General features: G+C 42.2%; 1 protein-coding gene across 4 annotated transcripts in view; it reads left to right on the top strand.

The window, feature by feature from the left end:
* The window catches only part of NRG2 (neuregulin 2), a 137,287-nt gene that overhangs the window by 83,363 nt on the left and 33,590 nt on the right, over positions 1-20,334 (top strand). For all 4 annotated transcript variants that reach the window (XM_082234384.1, XM_082234382.1, XM_082234383.1 and 1 more), the window contains exons 3-4: positions 1,730-1,848; positions 9,051-9,171. In XM_082234384.1, coding sequence (XP_082090510.1) covers positions 1,730-1,848; positions 9,051-9,171 — 240 coding nt within the window. The remainder of the gene's footprint in view (positions 1-1,729; positions 1,849-9,050; positions 9,172-20,334) is intronic.

The raw sequence follows: 20,334 nt of genomic DNA, 5'->3' as shown, positions 1-20,334 counted from the left end.
TTGAGTACCAGCATAGTTTTAATGATTAGTACAGCGAGAAAGGAATACTTACTATAGCAAATTTGAGTTATATACATTCACTGTAGAAACCTCAAGTCAGTTGAACCAGGACTCCCTCTTAACCAGACTAATTATTAGAGATTTGTTCTGTACACAGTTAACAAATCTGATTGTTTTCATTTTAACTATCATTTTTTCAGAGGTGAATTTTTCATCCATATTTAGTTCATTCCTTTTTGTTTTTCCATTGACTCCAATGGGATACCCAGCCAGTCTCCTTGGGTGTTTTCCACCCAAATTGCTATTGTAGAACTGCAGCTAATCAAAGAAGGGGCATTGAGTTTGGATGGATGCATTGTCTCAGGGCATGGCAAATCTCTTCATGGTTGTGTTCCAGATTATTCCATTTTCCCTTCCTACCTAGCTGACCCCCACTTTGGTCAGTCTCTTTCTCTCATACCCCCAACCCTTATCCCATTCATTTCCTCCTCATGTTCTTTTGGTTGTTTGCTGTTGACTGGCAATGGTTTTCCCTTCCTTATGGCACTAGCATTAAAGAGTGGTAAAATCTGCTAACTTTCCCTGTTGCCCTGTTGAGTCACAGTGACATTTGGACCATTGGGATGAGGGACACAGTGACTGCTCCCTCCCTTCTGTTATATAAAATTCACCGGGTGTTAAAAGTCAGACAAAAAACAACAACAAAACCAGAACAGAAGTCATATTTATTTTATGCACAAATGAAACAGAAACCTTCTGAAATCATAGGCAAATTGCTGTAAAGCATTATTAGGGATAGAAATGTCAAGCATGTGGAACAGGAGGACTTGTGAAAAATCAGCATGGTTTCTGCAAAGAGGAGTCTTGACTCACCAATGTTTTTGAATGCTTGGAGTGAACACAATTTGACAGACATTATATACTTAACTATATACATGTTTTGACCATTTATTTCCTTTTAAAAGTTCTGATGAATTGTTTGGATAGCTCTTATTTTTGTTTTAAACTGATCATATTCGTAATAGAGGGAAATAAGCAGTGGAGCTCACCAAGGGTCTTTCTGGGAACTGGTTCTGTATAGCAGGTTCAGTTTACATATTACCATCAGGACCTGTGGTACCAGACCTGCAGTCAGTCAGTTGGAAGACCAGAAGTCAGAGATGAGTTTGTAGCTCAGGTAGAGCCAAAGTCAAGGACCAGAAAGTTGAGGGCCAACCAGAGAGGCCAGAGGCAACAATATACTCAGGTCAGCTAAGAGCCAAGGTCCAGAGCAGTGAACAGAAATTCCTGCCCTCTAGAAGCTGCTGTTGTGAAGTTTTCCAAATTTGGTCCTACATTCACAAGTTTGTAAATGCATCAAATCCCAGAGCCCTAGTCAAGCATTCGGTTTACTTGCTTTCAGATGCTGGCTCCACTTCTGACCTTTGTGCACTCAGCATTCTCAAGTGGGATTTTGTGTTTAGTTGCATGCTTAAAATCCCCTTCAAACCTGCATGCTGAGTGCATGAAGGCTGGCAGTGCAGCCATCAACAGTGGGGATGATGGCAGGTGGGAGAGGTATATATGACCCATTCTTTGAATGCAAATAGACCTTAAGGACATCACCAACAGGTATGTTATGTAGAATTCTGATTCCAGAATTTGAAGCGCCCTGATTTCTCTGGTCACAGCTTAATGCCTTTCTCCTCTCTGTGTCTCACTCCTATTTGTTTGCTTGTTTACTTTGCAGGAAAAATTCCAGATTGCAATTCAATAAAGTGAAAGTAGAAGATGCAGGTGAATACACTTGTGAAGCCGAGAATGTGCTGGGCAGAGACACCGTCCGGGGCAGTCTGAATGTGAAAAGTGGTAAGTTGCAGAGTTGAGCCAAAATGATCTATTTAGTTTAAGTTTTGCTGTTGCTATTGTTGAAGGGGAAACATTTGAAATTCCTCGTGGTATTTTATTCCTTGAAGCTCATGAGACCTGGGAACAAGAGAGAAGCACTCTCTCTGAACATCTCTGAGCCTGACCAGATCTATGAAGCTTCCCAGCCTAACTGAGCTAACTAGACCTGGATATAGTCACACATAGTGGCCTGGACTTGGATAAAAACCAAGAAACACTTTTGATCTCCATTTGATTTGTATTAGCTGTTTGATGCAGCTATTGACTTGAAAATCCAAACTGAAAGAAGTTCTGCTCAGCCCTAGTTCTACGGTTCCTGTTTCTTTGCACCTCCTTGGTGGTTGTTGCCTTTAATTCCTTCTTCATATAGAGGGGGACATAAGAAGATCCTGGCTGCTGGATCAGGCCCAACTGCTTGAGCCTCCTGCTCTCACCCTGGCCAGCCAGATGCCCATGGGGGGGGGGCACCAGCAGAGCCTGGGTTCAACTGGACTTGCCTCACTTGTGATTCCCAGCCGCTGGCATTCAGAGACATGCTGCCTTTGACAGTGGAGGTAGAACACAGCCCTTGAGGCAGTAGCCATGGATAACCTGATCTGCCATGAATTTGTCCAGTCCTCTTCAACGTCATCCAAGTTGGTGACCACCATGACCTATTCTGTGACTGAATTGTGCAGTCTAAATGTGCTCTGCATGAAGAAGTGCTTTCCTCGCAGGGAAGTTCCCCCATCCCCTTCATCGTTTTGGTTGCATTTTATGAATCTTTTTTTTGGGGGGGGTGAGCTGACCAAAACTGGACACAGCATTCCAAATGTGGTTGCATTAAAGATTTGAATAACAGCATAATGATGTTGCCAGCTTTATCTTTTAGTCCTTGATTTCTAGTATGGAATTCACCTTTTTCTCAACTGCCACACACTGGGTCAAAGTCTTCACTACGACCCCCAAGTCTTGTTCCTGGTCAGCCACTGCCAGTGCAGACCCCATGAGGGGTTTCTCCCCTCCTTAATGTGCATCACTTTACACTTGCTTATATTGCAAGCTTATATTGAATTGCATTTCACATTTTATTGTCCATTCAAAATAACTTTTTGCTTTAACCTCCCTGAAGAATTTGGTATCATCAGTAAACTTAGCTACCCTAAATTTAGCTTATCGCTGTCTCTAGATCACTTATGAGCAAGCTAAAAAAAACCAGGTTCCAGTATCAACTGTGGGAGGTCTCTACGCCCTTCCATTGGGAGAACTGTCCTCCTATTCCTCTTATTCTGTGCATCACATTTCTTAGCCAGTTACTGATCTACAAGAGGACCTCTCCTCTTACTCCACTGTCACAAAGATTGGGTGTCACCCCCACTCTCTGCTGAGTGGTAGCAAGATTCTGGGGGGTTCCAGGTCCTCGCCCAGAGTTTGTGCTCTTTTGGAGAGTTGAAGATGCTGTGGGGACTGTCATAGCTTTAAGCAATATGTTTTTTTCACCTATTTACACCTTCAGTCTGCATGGAGGAAGTCCAGATCTTACAGCATGGTCTTCTCAAGCAGGGCTTGCTCCCCCCAGGAGCGCAACCCTGGAGTCAAAGTAATCTCTCCCATCCAGCCTTCAGCCAGCTTGCCCAAGATGGATCTCTTCCTTTGTTCTCTCCTTCTTCTTCCCAGCACACCTTGCTAAAGATTCTCTTTTCCTGTCATCTCTCACATACCCCATCACCTTAGCGATTTCTGCCTTCCCAAGGTTCCCCTTAGATGGTTCATCAACACTTTTTGCCATCTTAATGCCTCTATCCAAGGTGAGGTCCTGGCTTGGGAAGGAAGCTTAGCCTGCATTTTCCCACTGGCCTGCAATCTTCCCTTCAATACTCCAAATAATCAATATCCTACCATTTATTAATTTTTAGGGGGGGTCCCCCCAAATCTATGACACCATAACTGCTAAGCTTATACAGGAGTCTTTTGTGGGGTACTTAGTCATAAGACTTTTGAAAATCTAAATACACACCTGGATCACCTCTGTCTATATGCTTGTTGACACTCTCACAGGTGTCCAAAGATACAGACATTAAAAGCATCTTATACCACTTTAAGAGTTATGACTTCTCCCAAATAATCCTCAGAACTGTAGGTTACTAATGGAATTGTAGGGGTCTCTTAACATCTATTAGCACAGTTCCATGATTCTTTTGGAGAAGCCATGGCTGTTAAAGTGATATAAGACTGCTTTAAATATACGGTCTGGGTGTATCTTTAACAAGGTTTTCTATCAGTTTTCCAGGAACAGACATCAAAACTCGAACTTTTCAGGTTCCTGCCCCCAGATCCTTCTTTAAAAGTTGTTGTTACATTGGTCACTTTCAAGTCCTCAGCTGATCTTTTAGGGTCAAGTTACTTTTTTTTTAAGAAGACCAGCAATTTAACATTTGAGTTGTTTAAGGACTCTCAAGTGGAGACTTAAGATTACATTAAAATGAAGCCTGAATCAGTTATAAAACAGGAAACTGAGGGGAGGGGCTCTTGTTCCAGCAAGACGTGCTTTTCATAGTAAAAAGAAGACACAAGCAAATAAGAAAGGAAGATTTATATTTACATTTTGCGCTAGTGAAATTTCAAAACATTTTGGGCTATACAGTGATTGTATAAGTTGAACTTACGTTGTGGGCCAAGCGCCATCATCCTCTTCATGAAGGCATCAAACGTTTCTCAGACCTCATGACCCCCAGCCCTTATCCTGGGGCGCGGTGGGTTAGTATGTTTGACTGTTAACCAGAAAGTTGATAGTTCGAGTCCACCCAGGGACAGCTGTGGACAGGATTCCTGCCTTGCAGGGGGTTGGACTAGATGACCCTTGGGTCCCTTCCAACTCTACAGTTCCATGAGTCTATGAGTCCGAGATCTAGCTGTGGCAGCACCAGCATGCACAAGTCCAGTGTTGCTCTCTTCCCTTTTCTGCAGCCCCCTTTGAGCACACACCCCGTGTGGATATATATTATGAGATCTTCAAGATGAATACAATCTTAAGAGCAAGCCTCTCAGCTTGTTCAGTTCTACTTCATGCTGTTTGAGATAATTAGCAAAGATTTGAGTCCAGGACACTTCCTTGCAGTACATATAAGATTTAATAGCTCTGCCATACATTTGGAGATCCAGCCTAATCCTTTGGTGAAGGATCTCCAACTGAGATCCAAATGAGGCTTACTCCCTAGTAAGTGTGATTAGGAACGGAGACAGCATCAGAGAATGGAGCCTAATAATTATAATACAGTGGTACCTCGGGTTACATATGCTTCAGGTTAGACTCCGCTAACCTAGAAATATTACCTCGGGTTAAGAACTTTGCTTCAGGATGAGAACAGAAATCGTGCTCCGGTGGCGTGGCGGCAGCAGGAGGCCCCTTTAGCTAAAGTGGTGCTTCAGGTTAAGAACAGTTTAAGGTTAAGAACGGACCTCCGGAACGAACTAAGTACTTAACCCGAGGTACCACTGTATTAAGAAGTCTGTGAGAAAAGTGGACGGGTGTTAGTTTTTCATCAGCGCTCCTGCCCAATTTTATTCATCTCATTTTTAAAAAATAAAAATAAAAATCATTTTATTAATTTAGATTTTCAAGATAGCCTACAAAAGAGAAACATAAGACACACACACAGAGAGAGAAGAGCAAAGAAGCTGCCTTGGAATGGTTCACGCCCTCACACAAACACTCCCGGCAAGCCTTACATTTTAAATCTTTCCTAGCGTTGGAAGTAAAGCCAATTGATGTTTCCCCTTAGCAAGTGTGCTTTGGGTCACAGGCTGGGGGGGGGGGGGTAGAAAAAACTATTTGCCTTTCTAAGCCCCTTTTACTGTCTAAACTGCACCTCAGTAGTTTTGGTGAAGCTGGATTTTACCACAGATCTCTGGTTTTAGCTTTGCCATGCATTCTTTAACCTACTTCCTTTGGCAACTTCCATCATCTTATTTATGTTCAGTGTATATTGAAATATACAGTCCATCATTTTTCCTCAGTCACCTTTAAGTCTTTTATGGCTTATTGCCTGCCAGAGAGTACATCATATGGGACCACTTTTAACCTCAACCCTGCCAGATGTATCTCCATTTATAACTTCATAAACTAAAACATGCATTCTGGTTGACTCCTCAACATTTCATTGGAATGTTAAAAATTCTAATTATCCATCTTTATCTCCTTATTTGAATAAGAAATGGATGGTTCTGTTGTCTATTTTTCCTGATGCTATCCAGAAGATGTATCCTTTTGTAGAAATAGTTTTAAGCTACAAGGATAGTACTGGGATCTCCATTTCTCAACCACTCCTTAAATGTTTCTTCCACTCAATCATACAAATGGCTTAACACTCACACAACTGCTTCAGATATCACATGCCTGGAAAGGATTCTTCTCCAGTTCTAACATATGTAGCTAACTTTACCATTATCTTCCACTCTGCTAATGGGGTAACTTGCTTCTTCTTTTTTTACTGCTTTCTTACCTTAATTTCCCTAGGAACAATGAATGCACCCCAAATCTTATCTACTTCAGAATCTAAATTAGTTGTAATAGAAGAAAAGTGTAAGTACCCCTCTCCCCAGATGCTTTCTTTTAAATATTTTATATTTATTTTGCTTTTACATCTCTCCGGGCCTGTTCTTTGCAGCTTCCCCCCAAAAGGATTTGATCGTTAGTTAAGTGTCCACACAGGGGTATTTACTATTTATATCTCTTGACACCCAAGCTGTAAAGAATCAGAAGCAGTTACTTTACTTGGCAAATGGTCTTTAGATGCTGTAGCACACAGTGACTAAATAATGAACATTATTTAAACTGCCTGCACAAGAGTAGTCTGTTGGCATTTATGGTACTCCTCTAAAGGGACGATTTGAGGACTGCACTTTTAAGTTCTTTTTCAGCAAAAACATTTTTATTTATGGAAGTAAAATCTGTTTTATCCCTTCCTTGCATTTTTAAAGATATCCTCTCCTCTGCACCATAGCAAGGAACAAGGAAACAGAGCCAACACAGTAATTCAAAGAAGGAAAATTTAAAGAAAAATCCCTTCATGTATATATAAAATAATAATAAAAAAATTATAATTGTATAATTGTTTCAACACATTTTCATCATGAAATTTCCCCAAACCCCTAAACCCAAGTGGACTTATTTAAATGTAGCATTTACTTATGGTTTGTGACAATATATTTATTTTTGGTTTTATAATGTTTTATGGTGAAAATGTAAAGATAACATAAAATCAAGATGCAAAACTCCTATACATTGAATAAATTCTGTAAGGAGAGGGAAACATGTTTCATTTAATAGTGCTTCTATTTAGTATTTTCTTTCTTTAAAATAGAAAAAAATGATGTAATTATACATATGCTTTCATAAAGATTGTTTTAGATGTTGTATTGTTTTCCAGGAGTGTTTGTAAAAACAGTGCAAAATGAAGTTGGATATCAAGCTTTTTGCCATTTTTTAATGAATGCATATGCATGTCAGTAATATAAAGATGAAAAAGTTGTGAATTAACTAAGAAAATGGAAGTTGAGGCAAACTGCATGTGGTACAGAAGAGCAATGAAGGAATTGAACAATTAAAAAATCACACCTCTTAATCATGCCCTGCTTGCATATTTCTTTTTGTGTCCTGCATCAGATGGTGCCTCCAAACAAATATCATTCATACATACATACCTATGCAGAGAGCACATGATTTTTGTCTACAAAATGAAGTTACAGGGACAGGAATTATTGCCAACTCTGAATCTGAAGTCAGAAGCTGGAGTCTTTTGGAACTCCTGGAAGGCACTTCATGACTTTGTATAACTGCACCCAGGTGTCATGGTGGGTCTGAAAGGACTTCACACAGAGCACACCTGGGTGACTAAGTGACACTTTGACTTTACAGTGGTGCCCCGCAAGACGAATGCCTCGCAAGACGGAAAACCCGCTAGAAGAAAGGGTTTTCCGCTTTTGAGCTGCTTTGCAAGACGATTTCCCCTATGGGCTTGCTTTGCAAGACAAAAACCTCCTGCAAGTGTTCCAATTTTTTTCCACTTCCCCCCTTTTTCTAAACTGCTAAGCCGCTAATAGCCTTTTAGCCGCTAATCTGCTAAGCCTTTAATAGCCGCTAAGCCTTTAATAGCCGCTAAACCGCTAATAGCACTAATCCGCTAAGCTGCTAATAGGGTTGCTTCGCAAGACGAAAAAACTGCTAGACGAAGAGACTCGCGGAACGGATTAATTTCGTCTTGCGAGGCACCACTGTAGCCTGTCATGGGCGACAATGCAACTTGTGTACACTATCATTATTGTAGTGTTATCTGGAATATGTTTGTTAGTTTATTCACTCTCTTGGAGTGGGGTAGAATGAACAGTGTGACAAGATAGTATTATTGTCTGCGATGGGTGGATGTTACTATTGCTGCTTAGTGCTCAAATTCTTGCATTGTGTTCTTCCACCTCCACACAACAACTACTGCCTCCCAACCCATATATTTTTAAGAGTGTGAGTCTGTGGCTGCTGTGTGATACATGCTGCACCCCTTTGTATTTATCACTCAGTTTCTTGAGTACCCTACAAGCAAAGTAGTTGCAGAGATGAGGGAATTAGACATGCCTGATCAAAACATTCACAAAAAGCAACGGACAGCAGTGGTCTCCAGGGCTCTCCAGATGTTGTTGGATACCAGCTCTCATCATCCCCAACCAACATGGCCATTGGTCCGGGACGGCACCTACCCAGGGCAATATAACCCTTCTTGAGATTCGCTGGGGAGAGTATGCTAGTGTCAGATGGTGCCATCACAGGGACAGAGCCTTCTTAGTGTTGGCATTCTCACTGTGGAATACTCTCCACAGAGAGGCTCAACAAGTTCCTACTTTGATTCCATTTTGTCACCAGATGAACAGCCTCCATTGTGATATTATTTTATTCTGCTCTTTTAGATTTTGCTGGTTTTAATCTTCTGTTTGTATGTTTGAACTGTGTCATCGGTTGCTGTTACAATGTGCTTTAAAGGTGGAGTAGAAATCTCCATAACAAATAAAGTAATAACTGTGTGGCCACAGGCCATGCGTGGCTCTTTTAAAACATTTCATTCTCGCAGCAACTTAGCCCAAGAAGTACAAATGGCAAAACGAGCATTTAATTTGTGTGTTTTTTCTTCCCCCAGTCACTACAACTCTCTCCTCTGGGCCTGGACACACTAGACAATGCAATGAAACAGTCAAGTCCTACTGCGTCAACGGTGGCGTGTGCTACTACATTGAGGGCATAAATCAGCTGTCCTGCAGGTAAGTGAACAGATTTCTTTTTTTCCTACACAAAAGAACCCTTGGAATCCAAGAGGGTAAGTGCTCTGTGCAAGAGGACAAGGTGTGATATTGCCTGATGGTGCCTTGGCAATGACTATGAAGAGGAGCAGGCTTAGCTAGAGGCTGTGTCTGTGGCGCCAGGCCATTTCCCCCATTATCCTCAGCGTCTTATGCACCATCAGCACTATAACAAAAGTGCACCTAGGCTGGATGTAAAAGCAGCATCTCTCTCTCTCTCTCTCTCTCTCTCTCTCTCCCCACTCCCTTCTTTCTCTGTCTGCTCTCTTCCAGATTCAGGTAGGTAGCTGTGTTGATCTGACGCAGTTGAAATAAAATAAAATTAAAAAATTGTCCAATAGCACCTTTTAGACCAACTAAGTTTGTTCTGGTATAAGCTTTAATGTGCATGCTTATACCAGAACAAACTTAGTTGGTCTATAAGGTGCTACTGGACAATTTATTATTTTTTTATTTCGACTGCTGTCTTCCGCAGGGAAGGCTCACCCATTCCACTTTTCTTCACAATTTAGAATCAATATTTCATGGTGCAGTTTGGCAATTTTAGTGTGTGAACTTAACTGCTTTAACCCAGTGTGAACTTAACTGCTTTAACCCAGCAACCCCCCTTTAGATGGGTATATTTACTTTAAGCAACCCCTACTGGGTTTGGGGGCCCTCCTGCTCACCCTGCCGCGTGGGGCCCTGGAATTTTGCCCCAACACCTCCACTGTCATCTCTTCCAGGGTAAAAAGCCTGGATATTATCAGTAATAGGCCAGTCTCTACCATTATGCCAAAGATGTCATCAGTCAGCAAAAAGGGATGCATTTCATACTTTTCCATTTCTAGTGGTCCAAAGTGAAATAAATAATCATTTAGTAAAACCAGAGCTTCATTTTCTGGGTGCAGAGAGTGAAAATCACATAATTTGGAGGGCTATATGAGAAGAAATTATAGATACAGTATTTGCCGGTGGCGGATAACTCATTCCGAACCTGACCGGACACAGGTTAGAGCTCAACGTCGAGCCTACCAAGTGGCAATAGCGACAGCGAAGAAGAATTTCTTCACCGCCTCTATTGCATCTGCAGAAAACAGCAGCAGGAGACTTTTTCAGGGGGTTCACAATTTAGCGGAACCACCTGCAACATCGGGGCCCAGTACGGGCCACATGTTCTCCTGCAATGATTTTGCAAAGTTTTTTGCAGATAAAATCGCTCAGATTCGGGAAGAAGTAGACTCCACCGTGGGAGCAGGGCCGGGGCGGGAGAGTGCTAGAGTTCTGTCTAGTCAAGTTGAGTGGGATCAATTCCAATCTGTTACCTCCGAGGATGTGGACAGGCTGCTTGGACGAGTGAAACCAACCACCTGTCTCCTGGATCCTTGCCCATCCTGGCTTATAAAAGCTAGCCGGGAAGGACTGGGCGATGGGCTTCGTGGGGTGGTGAATGCTTCCCTCCGTGAGGGAGCCTTCCCAGACCCGCTGAAAGAGGCGGTTATTAAACCGCTTCTTAAAAAACCATCTTTAGATGCGGCCACGATGGCCAACTATCGCCCAGTCTCAAATCTTCCATTCCTGGGCAAGGTGATTGAGCGAGCGGTTGCCGAACAACTCCAGGCACGCCTGGAAGAAGCGGACCATTTGGATCCCTTCCAGTCAGGATTCAGGCCTCATCATGGGACTGAAACTGCCTTGGTCGCACTGGTTGATGATCTCCGGCGGGCTAGGGACAAAGGTGAGAGCTGTTTCCTAGTTCTGCTGGATCTCTCAGCGGCGTTCGATACCATCGACCATAGCATCCTTCTGGACCGTCTTGAGGGGCTGGGAGCTGGGGGCACTGTTATACAGTGGTTCCGCTCCTTCCTCCTGGGCCGTGTTCAGAAAGTGGGGGGGGGGATGAGTGTTCAGACCCCTGGGCTCTCACTTGTGGGGTGCCTCAGGGATCTGTCCTCTCCCCCATGCTTTTCAACATCTACATGCGGCCGCTGGGAGAGATCATCAGGAGGTTTGGGCTGGGTGTTCATCAGTATGCGGATGATACCCAGCTCTACCTCTCTTTTAAATCAGAACCAGTGAAGGCGGTGAAGGTCCTGTGTGAGTGTCTGGAGGCGGTTGGAGGATGGATGGCGGCTAACAGATTGAGGTTGAATCCTGACAAGACAGAAGTACTGTTTTTGGGGGACAGGAGGCGGGCAGGTGTGGAGGATTCCCTGGTCCTGAATGGGGTAACTGTGCCCCTGAAGGACCAGGTGCGCAGCCTGGGAGTCATTTTGGACTCACAGCTGTCCATGGAGGCACAGGTCAAATCTGTGTCCAGGGCAGCTGTCTACCAACTCCACCTGGTACGCAGGCTGAGACCCTATCTGCCTGCGGACTGTCTCGCCAGAGTGGTGCATGCTCTGGTTATCTCCCGCTTGGACTACTGCAATGCACTCTACGTGGGGCTACCTTTGAAGGTGACTCAGAAACTACAACTAATCCAGAATGCGGCAGCTAGACTGGTGACTGGGAGCGGCCGCCGAGACCATATAACACCGGTCTTGCATTGGCTCCCAGTACGTTTCCGAGCACAATTCAAAGTGTTGGTGCTGACCTTTAAAGCCCTAAACGGCCTCGGTCCAGTATACCTGAAGGAGCGTCTCCACCCCCATCATTCTGCCCGGACGCTGAGGTCCAGCGCCGAGGGCCTTCTGGCGGTTCCCTCATTGCGAGAAGCCAAGCTACAGGGAACCAGGCAGAGGGCCTTCTCGGTAGTGGCGCCCACCCTGTGGAACACCCTTCCAGCAGATGTCAAAGCGATAAACAACTACCTGACATTCAGGAGACATCTTAAGGCAGCCCTGTCCAGGGAAGTTTTTAACGTGTGACATTTTATTGTATTTTTGGTTTTTATGGAAGCCGCCCAGAGTGGCTGGGGAGGCCCAGCCAGATGGGCGGGGTATAAATAATAAATTATTATTATTATTATTATTATTATTATTATTATTGCCTATAAATCACTACTTGCCATAAGGCAAGTAGGAATTGAAAACTGGAAATTTTGTGCGGCTTCTAAAGGTTGCCTAATATAGACCTTATCACAGGAAAGGAATTTTTTTTCATTGCTAGTTTCCAATGGTAATGGGTCTATAATACACAACCAACATCATGGGTATTCTGAAGAGAAGGTTTGTTGAGAGAAAGGACTGTGGAGATTGCGGTTGCAATCCTATGCACACTTTCCCAGGTATAAGCCTCACAGAATACAGTGTGACTGTACTTCCAAGCAGACATGCATAGAATTGCCCTGTGAGCCACCTGGAAAAGCTGACAGGTTGCCATCTTTTGGCAGGACGTTAATCAGGATGTTTGTTTCTGCTTGTACCGGGATGGACAGTTTCCCCTCAGTTACTGGGATGGTCACCTCCAAACTTTGCCTCCATTCATGTTTGTGGCCTTCTCCATTTCCATAGCAGACAAGACAATTCCACATGCCTTTTCAACATGTCAAGAAATCCTTTTTTTTTTGTTTTGTTATCTAAGCCCATTCCATCTCACTACCATGAAGCAGTGACGATGCAGTTGTAGGCAGTTCTGCCAGCTTTATGTATAAATATATGTAATTACAGTATGCAAAATCTAGATGCCACAACTGGCTGTGTATTTCAGCCCATGCAAACTGCGGAACTGGGTGCTGGTAATATTCTGTATAGACCTGAAATCCATTGCTTTGTGGCGGAGCTGGTGCTATCATGAGGTATAGCTAAATTGGTAGAGCGTGAGACTCTTAATCTCAGGATTGTGGCTTTGAACCCTGTGCTGGCCAAAAGATTCCTGCTTTGCAGGGGTTGGACTAGAAGACCCTTGTCGTCCCTTCCAACACTACAATTCTATGATTCTAAATAGGTGCAAATATTTACTTGACTAGTCAGCTTGCTATAGCTTCCTCACCGCCTTGAAAAACTAAGCCTGCACAGTCCTTCCTTGCCGATTGGTTTGGAGGGAGAAGAGGAAGAAGGGTCTGAGCAGTTGCTGGAGGGGAGAGGAAGAAAAACAGGCAGGTAACTAGGGTTGCCATACATCTGGAATTTCCTGGGCATAACCGGAAGCAGTGTCCAGGCAGAAATTGGCAAAAATGTCTGGTAAAATCCAGACGTATGGCAAGCCATGTCAGCAGCGTCGTTTTTGCCAATATTCCTAAAAAACAGTTCAGAAAGCTCAACAACTTTTCACTTACTGAAATATGGCAACCCTACTAACTGCATCACTGTTCTATCATCCTCCTGTTTGCTTCCTGGTTTGTCTGAGAGAGAGTCTTTTGGGGTTCCTCTCAATTTGGGGAGACTGTGCTCATTTGTGATCCAGTCAAAAGACAGAGAGAGAATCTGAAGGAAGCTGGATTAATTTCTGTGCTGGTGAATGTGGGGAAGGCTCTTTGCATGAGGACTGGGCTGAAGTAGTAAAACAAAATAAGGTAGAACAAAATATTTTGGGGACCAGAAATGAACGTGTGTAGTGTGTGCAGGAGAGAGAAAACTTGTAACACTACTGCATTTTTAATCTGATGTCTATTTTTGGAATCCTGCTGTCTTACTCCGTTTATATATCTTACAGAAGGCAAAGAAATGCTAGGTATTTTTATTTTTATTATTATTGTATCTTAAGATACATTTCTTCCTGGGAATTAGTAATTTGGGGGTTTTCCCTAAGTACACAGTTCAGAAATTTTGGGATTCAGTCTCTTTACTTTAGTTTTGTGTTCCTTTTTGTTATTTGCAGTTGGTACTAGGTAGTTGTGCTCAGGTCAGCTCAGCTCTGGAAGAAGATTATCCTTGGCTCTGATAACATTTTCAACTCCATTTGACTACCTGCTTGTGGAATTACTATTATTTTTATTACACATTTTTATCTCATCTTTCCTCCACGGAGCTCAGTGCAGCTTACAAGGTTCTTCCCCTTTCCCCATTTTATGTTCACAGAAGCTGTAGGAATTAGGTTAGGCTGGGGGGACAAATAAGCTTCATGGCTGAGATTTGAACCTTGGTCTCTCCCCATTCCTAGTCCTTTGGGAAGAGGAGGCAGGTGACATAGTAACATAGATGATGATGTTTGCTCTCCCTATTGATCTGAAACAAAGTTATTTCTTCAAAGCCAGCTCTGGGCACATTCACTAACCAATCTTTGCAAATTGCTAAATTCTTTGCCACAATGTTCATCTCATGGCAGGAAGAGCTATAACTCAGATTTACTCAAGCTAAAGACAGACACTTGCTCTGCAAGTAGTGTGACTCGGTGTCCCCATTTTAGGAAGAATTTTCTGTAGATGTGCTAAGGCTAAGCAGAAAAGGTTTTTCTTTTTTTTTTTTTTATAATAATTTTTATTACATTTTTCCAAATTACAAATAAGAAAAGACAGAATAAAAGAAAAGAAAAGAAAAAAGAACAGAAAATAACATCCATTTCAATAACTTATTTCAAATTTCCATTGGACTTCCCCACGTCTCCCGCATAGTGCATTCTTGATAATAAAGTCATCAGCAAATTATACCCTTATTTCGTGTTTTTCTTTATATTTTCAATTTCAATTTAAGTTTAAATCTCTTGTTCTCCGTTTACTCTAAAAATATAACCTGATATCATTTAACCCATTTAAACTTTGGTTCTTTCCCGAATGTTAACAATTTCCTAAATAATTAAACTTCATTGCTGGGGCTAACGTTCTAAATCATACGACATCTTATGTTTCATACAACTTATAATACTTTTGCAAATAGTCTTTGAATTTTTTCCAATCCTCCTCCATTGCCTCTTCTCCCAGGTCCCGGATTCTTGCAGTCATCTCAGCCAGTTCCATGTAGTTCATCAGTTGCGTCTGCCACTCCTCCAGTGTGGGCAAATCTTGGGTCTTCCAATACTTGGCGATAAGAATTCTTGCTGCAGTTGTAGCATACATAAAGAAAGTTCTATCCTTTTTTAACACCTTCTGGCCGACAATGCCCAGAAGGAAGGCCTCTGGTTTCTTGGGAAAGGTGTACTTAAACACCTTCTTTAACTCATTATAGATCATTTCCCAAAAGGCCTTCAATCTTGGGCACGTCCACCAGAGGTGAAAGAATGTCCCTTCAGCCTCCTTACATTTCCAACATTTATTATCAGACAAATGGTATATCTTAGCGAGTTTGACTGGGGTCATGTACCACCTGTATACCATTTTCATAATGTTTTCTTTCAAGGCATTACATGCCGTAAACTTCATACCGGTGGTCCATAACTTTTCCCAGTCTTCTGACATGATATTGTAACCAATGTCTTGAGCCCATTTTATCATGGCTGTTTTAACTATTTCATCCTGAGTGTTCCATTTAAGCAGCAAGTTGTACATTCTCGAAATTACCTTGGTCTTTGGTTCTAGCAACTCTGTCTCAAGTTTCGATTTTTCCACCTGGAATCCTATTTTTTTGTCTTGCTTAAAAACCTCATTAATTTGGGCATAATGTAACCATAATGTAGATGTGCTAAGGCTAAGCAGAAAAGGTTTTTCTTATATGTTTTCCTCTTTCTACTCTCATTTAGCTCTCAGCGTAACTTTATGCATTTCCTGCAACTTCCTCTATTCTCCTTTCACACTTAAGTTCTACATTACTCTGTCCCTCTCCTCTTATCCCACTTGCCAGTTTCTTTCATCCTTCCTTTCTTCCTCTATCATCATCATCACCACCACCACCACCCTTCTATCTCCCTTTCCTTCAACACTTCCTCTCCCTAGCCCTTTCCCTTCCGAGGAGGGAGACCTCCTTCCCCCAATTTCCCTGCCTCCCAGTCACCTTTGCTCAGCATGTCAGAAGTTGGTGGTGCTGGCATTGGTCCAACCAAAAGGCTGCTAGAGAGTCGAGTAGGCATGGAAGGAGGTACTGGACAGGCTGTGGTACTGAGGCCCAACTGAAAGTGGTCCAAGGCTTGCAGCACAGTTGGGCATGACTTGGGGGAAATGGCCTCATGGGTCAAAGTAGGGTCTCTACTTTGGCCTTCAGGTTGAGGTTCACCACCGATCAAATGAACAAACATCATTGTAGGCATTAAAAAACTGAAAGGCCTTTTTGCCTCTGCAGAAAATGATCCCCAAAGACACAGAGTACTTCCACATCATCCCTACTGTGGTGTATCCACCAGCCTATCATTAAAAAGATAATAGAAGTGTTTCCTATGCTCGGGCAGTCACAATGAAGGCCCATACAGCTCCCGCAGAGCCCCGGGTCTTTACCTGCATGGTTTGATTTCACACCATGGAGTAGGCAGAGGATGACGTTTCACCTGATGTCAACCACCCACCTGTCAACGTGGCTCACAGTGATTGTAGGAGATCAGGGTCCAGCTCACTAGCCAGATCCAATTTCCCACCCTTGGCCTTTTCATTAACATTACATTTTCTTGCGCTCTCTCTCCCTCTCTCTCAACTTAATTTGGATTTTTTAAAAAATAATATTTTTATTCATTTCCCAATACAAAATTATACAATTCATACATCTTAATTACATCCCATTTCTCTTTTTTGACTTCCCTCAACCTGTCTGAGACTCCTTCATAATTTTACTTCTTCCACATTTCTGACATTATACTTATATTATTGTTATATATTAAACCTCATTTTTAATAATATTCTAACATTTCTTCACAATTTAATTTGGATATATAGACATTATTACCTAGTAGGAGTGGCCTAGTCTGTTTCGCTGCCTGAAGTGAAATGGGAAGATGCAGCAGCAGTCACTGAATGATCCCAGTTTAGTTGGGAACACTGAATAAATCAGGAATCAAGAAACATAAATAAATCAGGAGATATTGTCCTCACTTTGACTTTTTGTTTTCGGTGATATCATTGTGAAGCTGACTGTGTTATGATGTCACCCTAATCATCGCATGATTCCTGATTGGCTGGGATTCACCATGTGATCCAGGAAGGTTGTATAATCAGAAGGGATAAGTGATGTCAAAGCAAAAGTATCTGGTAGAAAACAAGACACTGACTAGGACTGGAAGAAAAGGAGAATATTTTCACAATCAGCATTGGGGGGGAGGATACTTCTATCCCTGTCCTCCAGAACCCATATTTCTGGCCTAAAATTTGAAACAGAATAATATTTATCACAATTTTACTCCATATACCCATGGATTTTTAGCAGAGATCGCCAAAAGAGAGAAATTCTGACAGGATATTTTAGCCAAACAGACTTCTTGCTGAAATACGTTTGACTTTCTTCCAATGTGTATCAGCTGTTTGGTGAAACAATTGTGGCAGACGTGCTGAGTGATGGCAAAGTAGCTTTCTTCATACTAACTGGGCACCTGAAATACAAGATAAGATTGAGGTATGGAGCTGGCTTTCTCCCTGAGACAAGAATATATGAAGAAAGAGAAGAGTTCTGTGACACTGAATGGACATGGATCCCATTACTTGGTTGGCTTTCACTGAATAACTGCAGCTCATCTTTCAGGGACGGTTCTTGGCCACTCTTTGAGGAATGAATGTTGATTTCTTTCCTTGCCCATCTCCCTACTACATCCTTCCCTTTCTTGCTTCCTGTCCATAGCTATTGCTATAGTATCTATTATAAAATTTGGAAAAATCCTGAAAAATAATAAATTCAATATTTTCCGTTTATGTTGTAAGAGAAATGAAATATTAGAAGGTTTGGAACTGGGTCGTAGAAGATAGAGTTTGGGGATAGCTGCTGTTCCTTAGAGGCTGAGACAGCTTTGGGGTTCAGCTCCCTGCCTGTTAGCTGCTTAACTTACATAAAATAGACAACTGTTACAAAAATACCACAACTCTCTATTGCTATATTACCCAAAGTAAGCTACCAATGCAATTGTATACATGCCTACTCTAACTGTTGGTCCCACTGGGTTCAATGGGGCTTACTCCAAGGTAAGTGGGGATAAGATTGCAGCCTAAGTGGCTTTCTAAAACTCAAACTCCCCACCAGTTGGAGAAAGAAACTTGGAAACACCCAAATATTCCATTTGCTGTTTCTCTAAAATTAAGGAATAATATTGCTCCACAAACAGATTTGTGGGAAAGGCATAAAACATGACTGGCTTTATAAAAACTAACATTCCATCCATCCAAGTATCTTTATTGTTGTTGTTGTTGTTAATTAGACTTACCAACTGAAATATACTCAGAGTCGCAAAGTGATTTCATGCTCTTTACTCAGCTCATAGTGGTGAGGAGGAATGAATGAAAGTCCCCTCAAAGTATCTGCTTTATATACATTATTTACACAATGGGCTGCACATGATTGGTTAATTCTGGAATTCTACTGTAAGCCAATCAGGTTGTGGATTCACTTATATCTGGAGCATGACTGGGTGGTTCCTGCCAACCAGTCATACTGCTGCATTGTTCTTGGACCAATCAGACTGCTGCATTCTGAATCCTATTGTTCTAGGACCAATCAGACTGCTGCAATTTGGATCCTATTGTTCTAGGACCAATCAGACTGCTGCAGTTTGGATCCTATTCAACTCAGTACATAACACCAACTATCTGAATAGTTGGTGTTATAACCTTCCGTTATGCTAATTGGCCTCTATGGAGCAGTTGGCTGCCTGGGGGTGGGGTGGGGGGGTCACTGATGAGTTGTCAATAGCCTCACATCATGCTGCCATGGATTTCCTTGTAGGCCACAGGCAACATCTTGGATTTTGAATGACCTGGGATACTCTTAAATTGCCATCAAACTTCCTTCTAAAACAAAATTCAAAATTAATTCCATTAACTTTTTTTGAACAAAAATAATTTCAGATTTCAAATGTCTCTTAGCAGGTTCCATATATCTCTCTTGTCTGGATTTCCCCTAAAGAGACAAAACAGCCAAGGAATTAAAAACAAAGCCACTCAGTTGCAGCAATGCAGACGCAGCATTATTTCATAATCTGATTCCCCCAATCAGGATCTGATACAACCATAATCAGAAACAGGGCAAAATTACTGTAGATAATTTACAGAACAACAACAAAGCAAAAAAAGCAAAGGGAAGAGAGAAAGACACACTCCGCAACCATCCTGGAATTAAGGAAGCCATCCCAGCTTCTGATAGGAACCTGGAATGTCTTGTTTTTTTGGTCCTGCTCTCTGGGGTGAGTCTGCTGGTTCGCACTAGTGCCGGACCAAAAGATGCTCATTTTTAGGTTCCACACTCTCGCGTGATTCACCTGGCTCCCACAAGAGCTTGGGACCAAAAAACAAGTGTCCTGGTTTTTCTCAGTGGGATGTTGGGGGGGTATGGAAAGAGAGGTTGTGTCCCAAGGGGCTTATAGGAAAAACAAATGTTATGGGGATGAGTGAGAAGCAAGGGTAACCAAACGACCAAGAATAGCGAGAAATGGAAGAAGCGAATAAATGAGATGGACATGAGCAAGTGATATCTGTTTTGGCTTTGTTTCACTGGAGGATGAGGACTGAGGCAGTAAGCCATGTGCTTCAAAGAAGATGTGGATTTTTTAAGAAGAATCTGAAGGAGGGATGAGTAAAAAATCTTGTGATTCCTCTGATCCCCAAGAGTCTTGTCCTCCTGATCATGTGTATAGTCAAGTTTCAACTGTTGGCTTTACAGCACCCTTTTCTCCCTTGGTCTGGCTCTCCAAATTGCTCTGATCAGTCGCCAGTACATTGGGGAATAGACTGCAGGTATATAACATCTGGGATTATATGCCTGCACTGATTCTGGTGAATAGGTTCTCACTTCCCATTTCTCACATACTGTCACAGTTGCTTTGTCTAGGGATACAAGATGAACTTCATATCTTGAAAATAAAGCTGTTAATTTAGTTCAGGGAGCCCTTAACGTGCATTTGAGATTTCTTAGAGCTAGAATAATATAAGAGAACCTCCTTCCTTATAACAGTAATCAAAGATCAGTTTTTCAAAGCCAAATTCTATTGTTTCACTGGAGTGACAGCACAGGGATTCTCTGCCAGAATGGTTTGTGACTGGAGCTTGAATATGCACTAAATTTTGCATGCTATTAAATAAAAAATAGTGTTTCGCCCCTTCCAGGTTATCTTTTGCCCAGATTCTGTATTATGCAGATCAGAGACTTCTGTATTTCCTATACAATCTAAATAATAACCTTTAAAAAACTAGTTTGTACACAAATGATC

This window comes from Podarcis vaucheri (assembly GCF_965113315.1).
Source record: "Podarcis vaucheri genome assembly, chromosome: 8".
Lineage (NCBI taxonomy): Eukaryota > Metazoa > Chordata > Lepidosauria > Squamata > Lacertidae > Podarcis > Podarcis vaucheri.
Note: the sequence above shows the minus strand (reverse complement) of the source record. Positions and strands in the feature narration are given on the sequence as shown.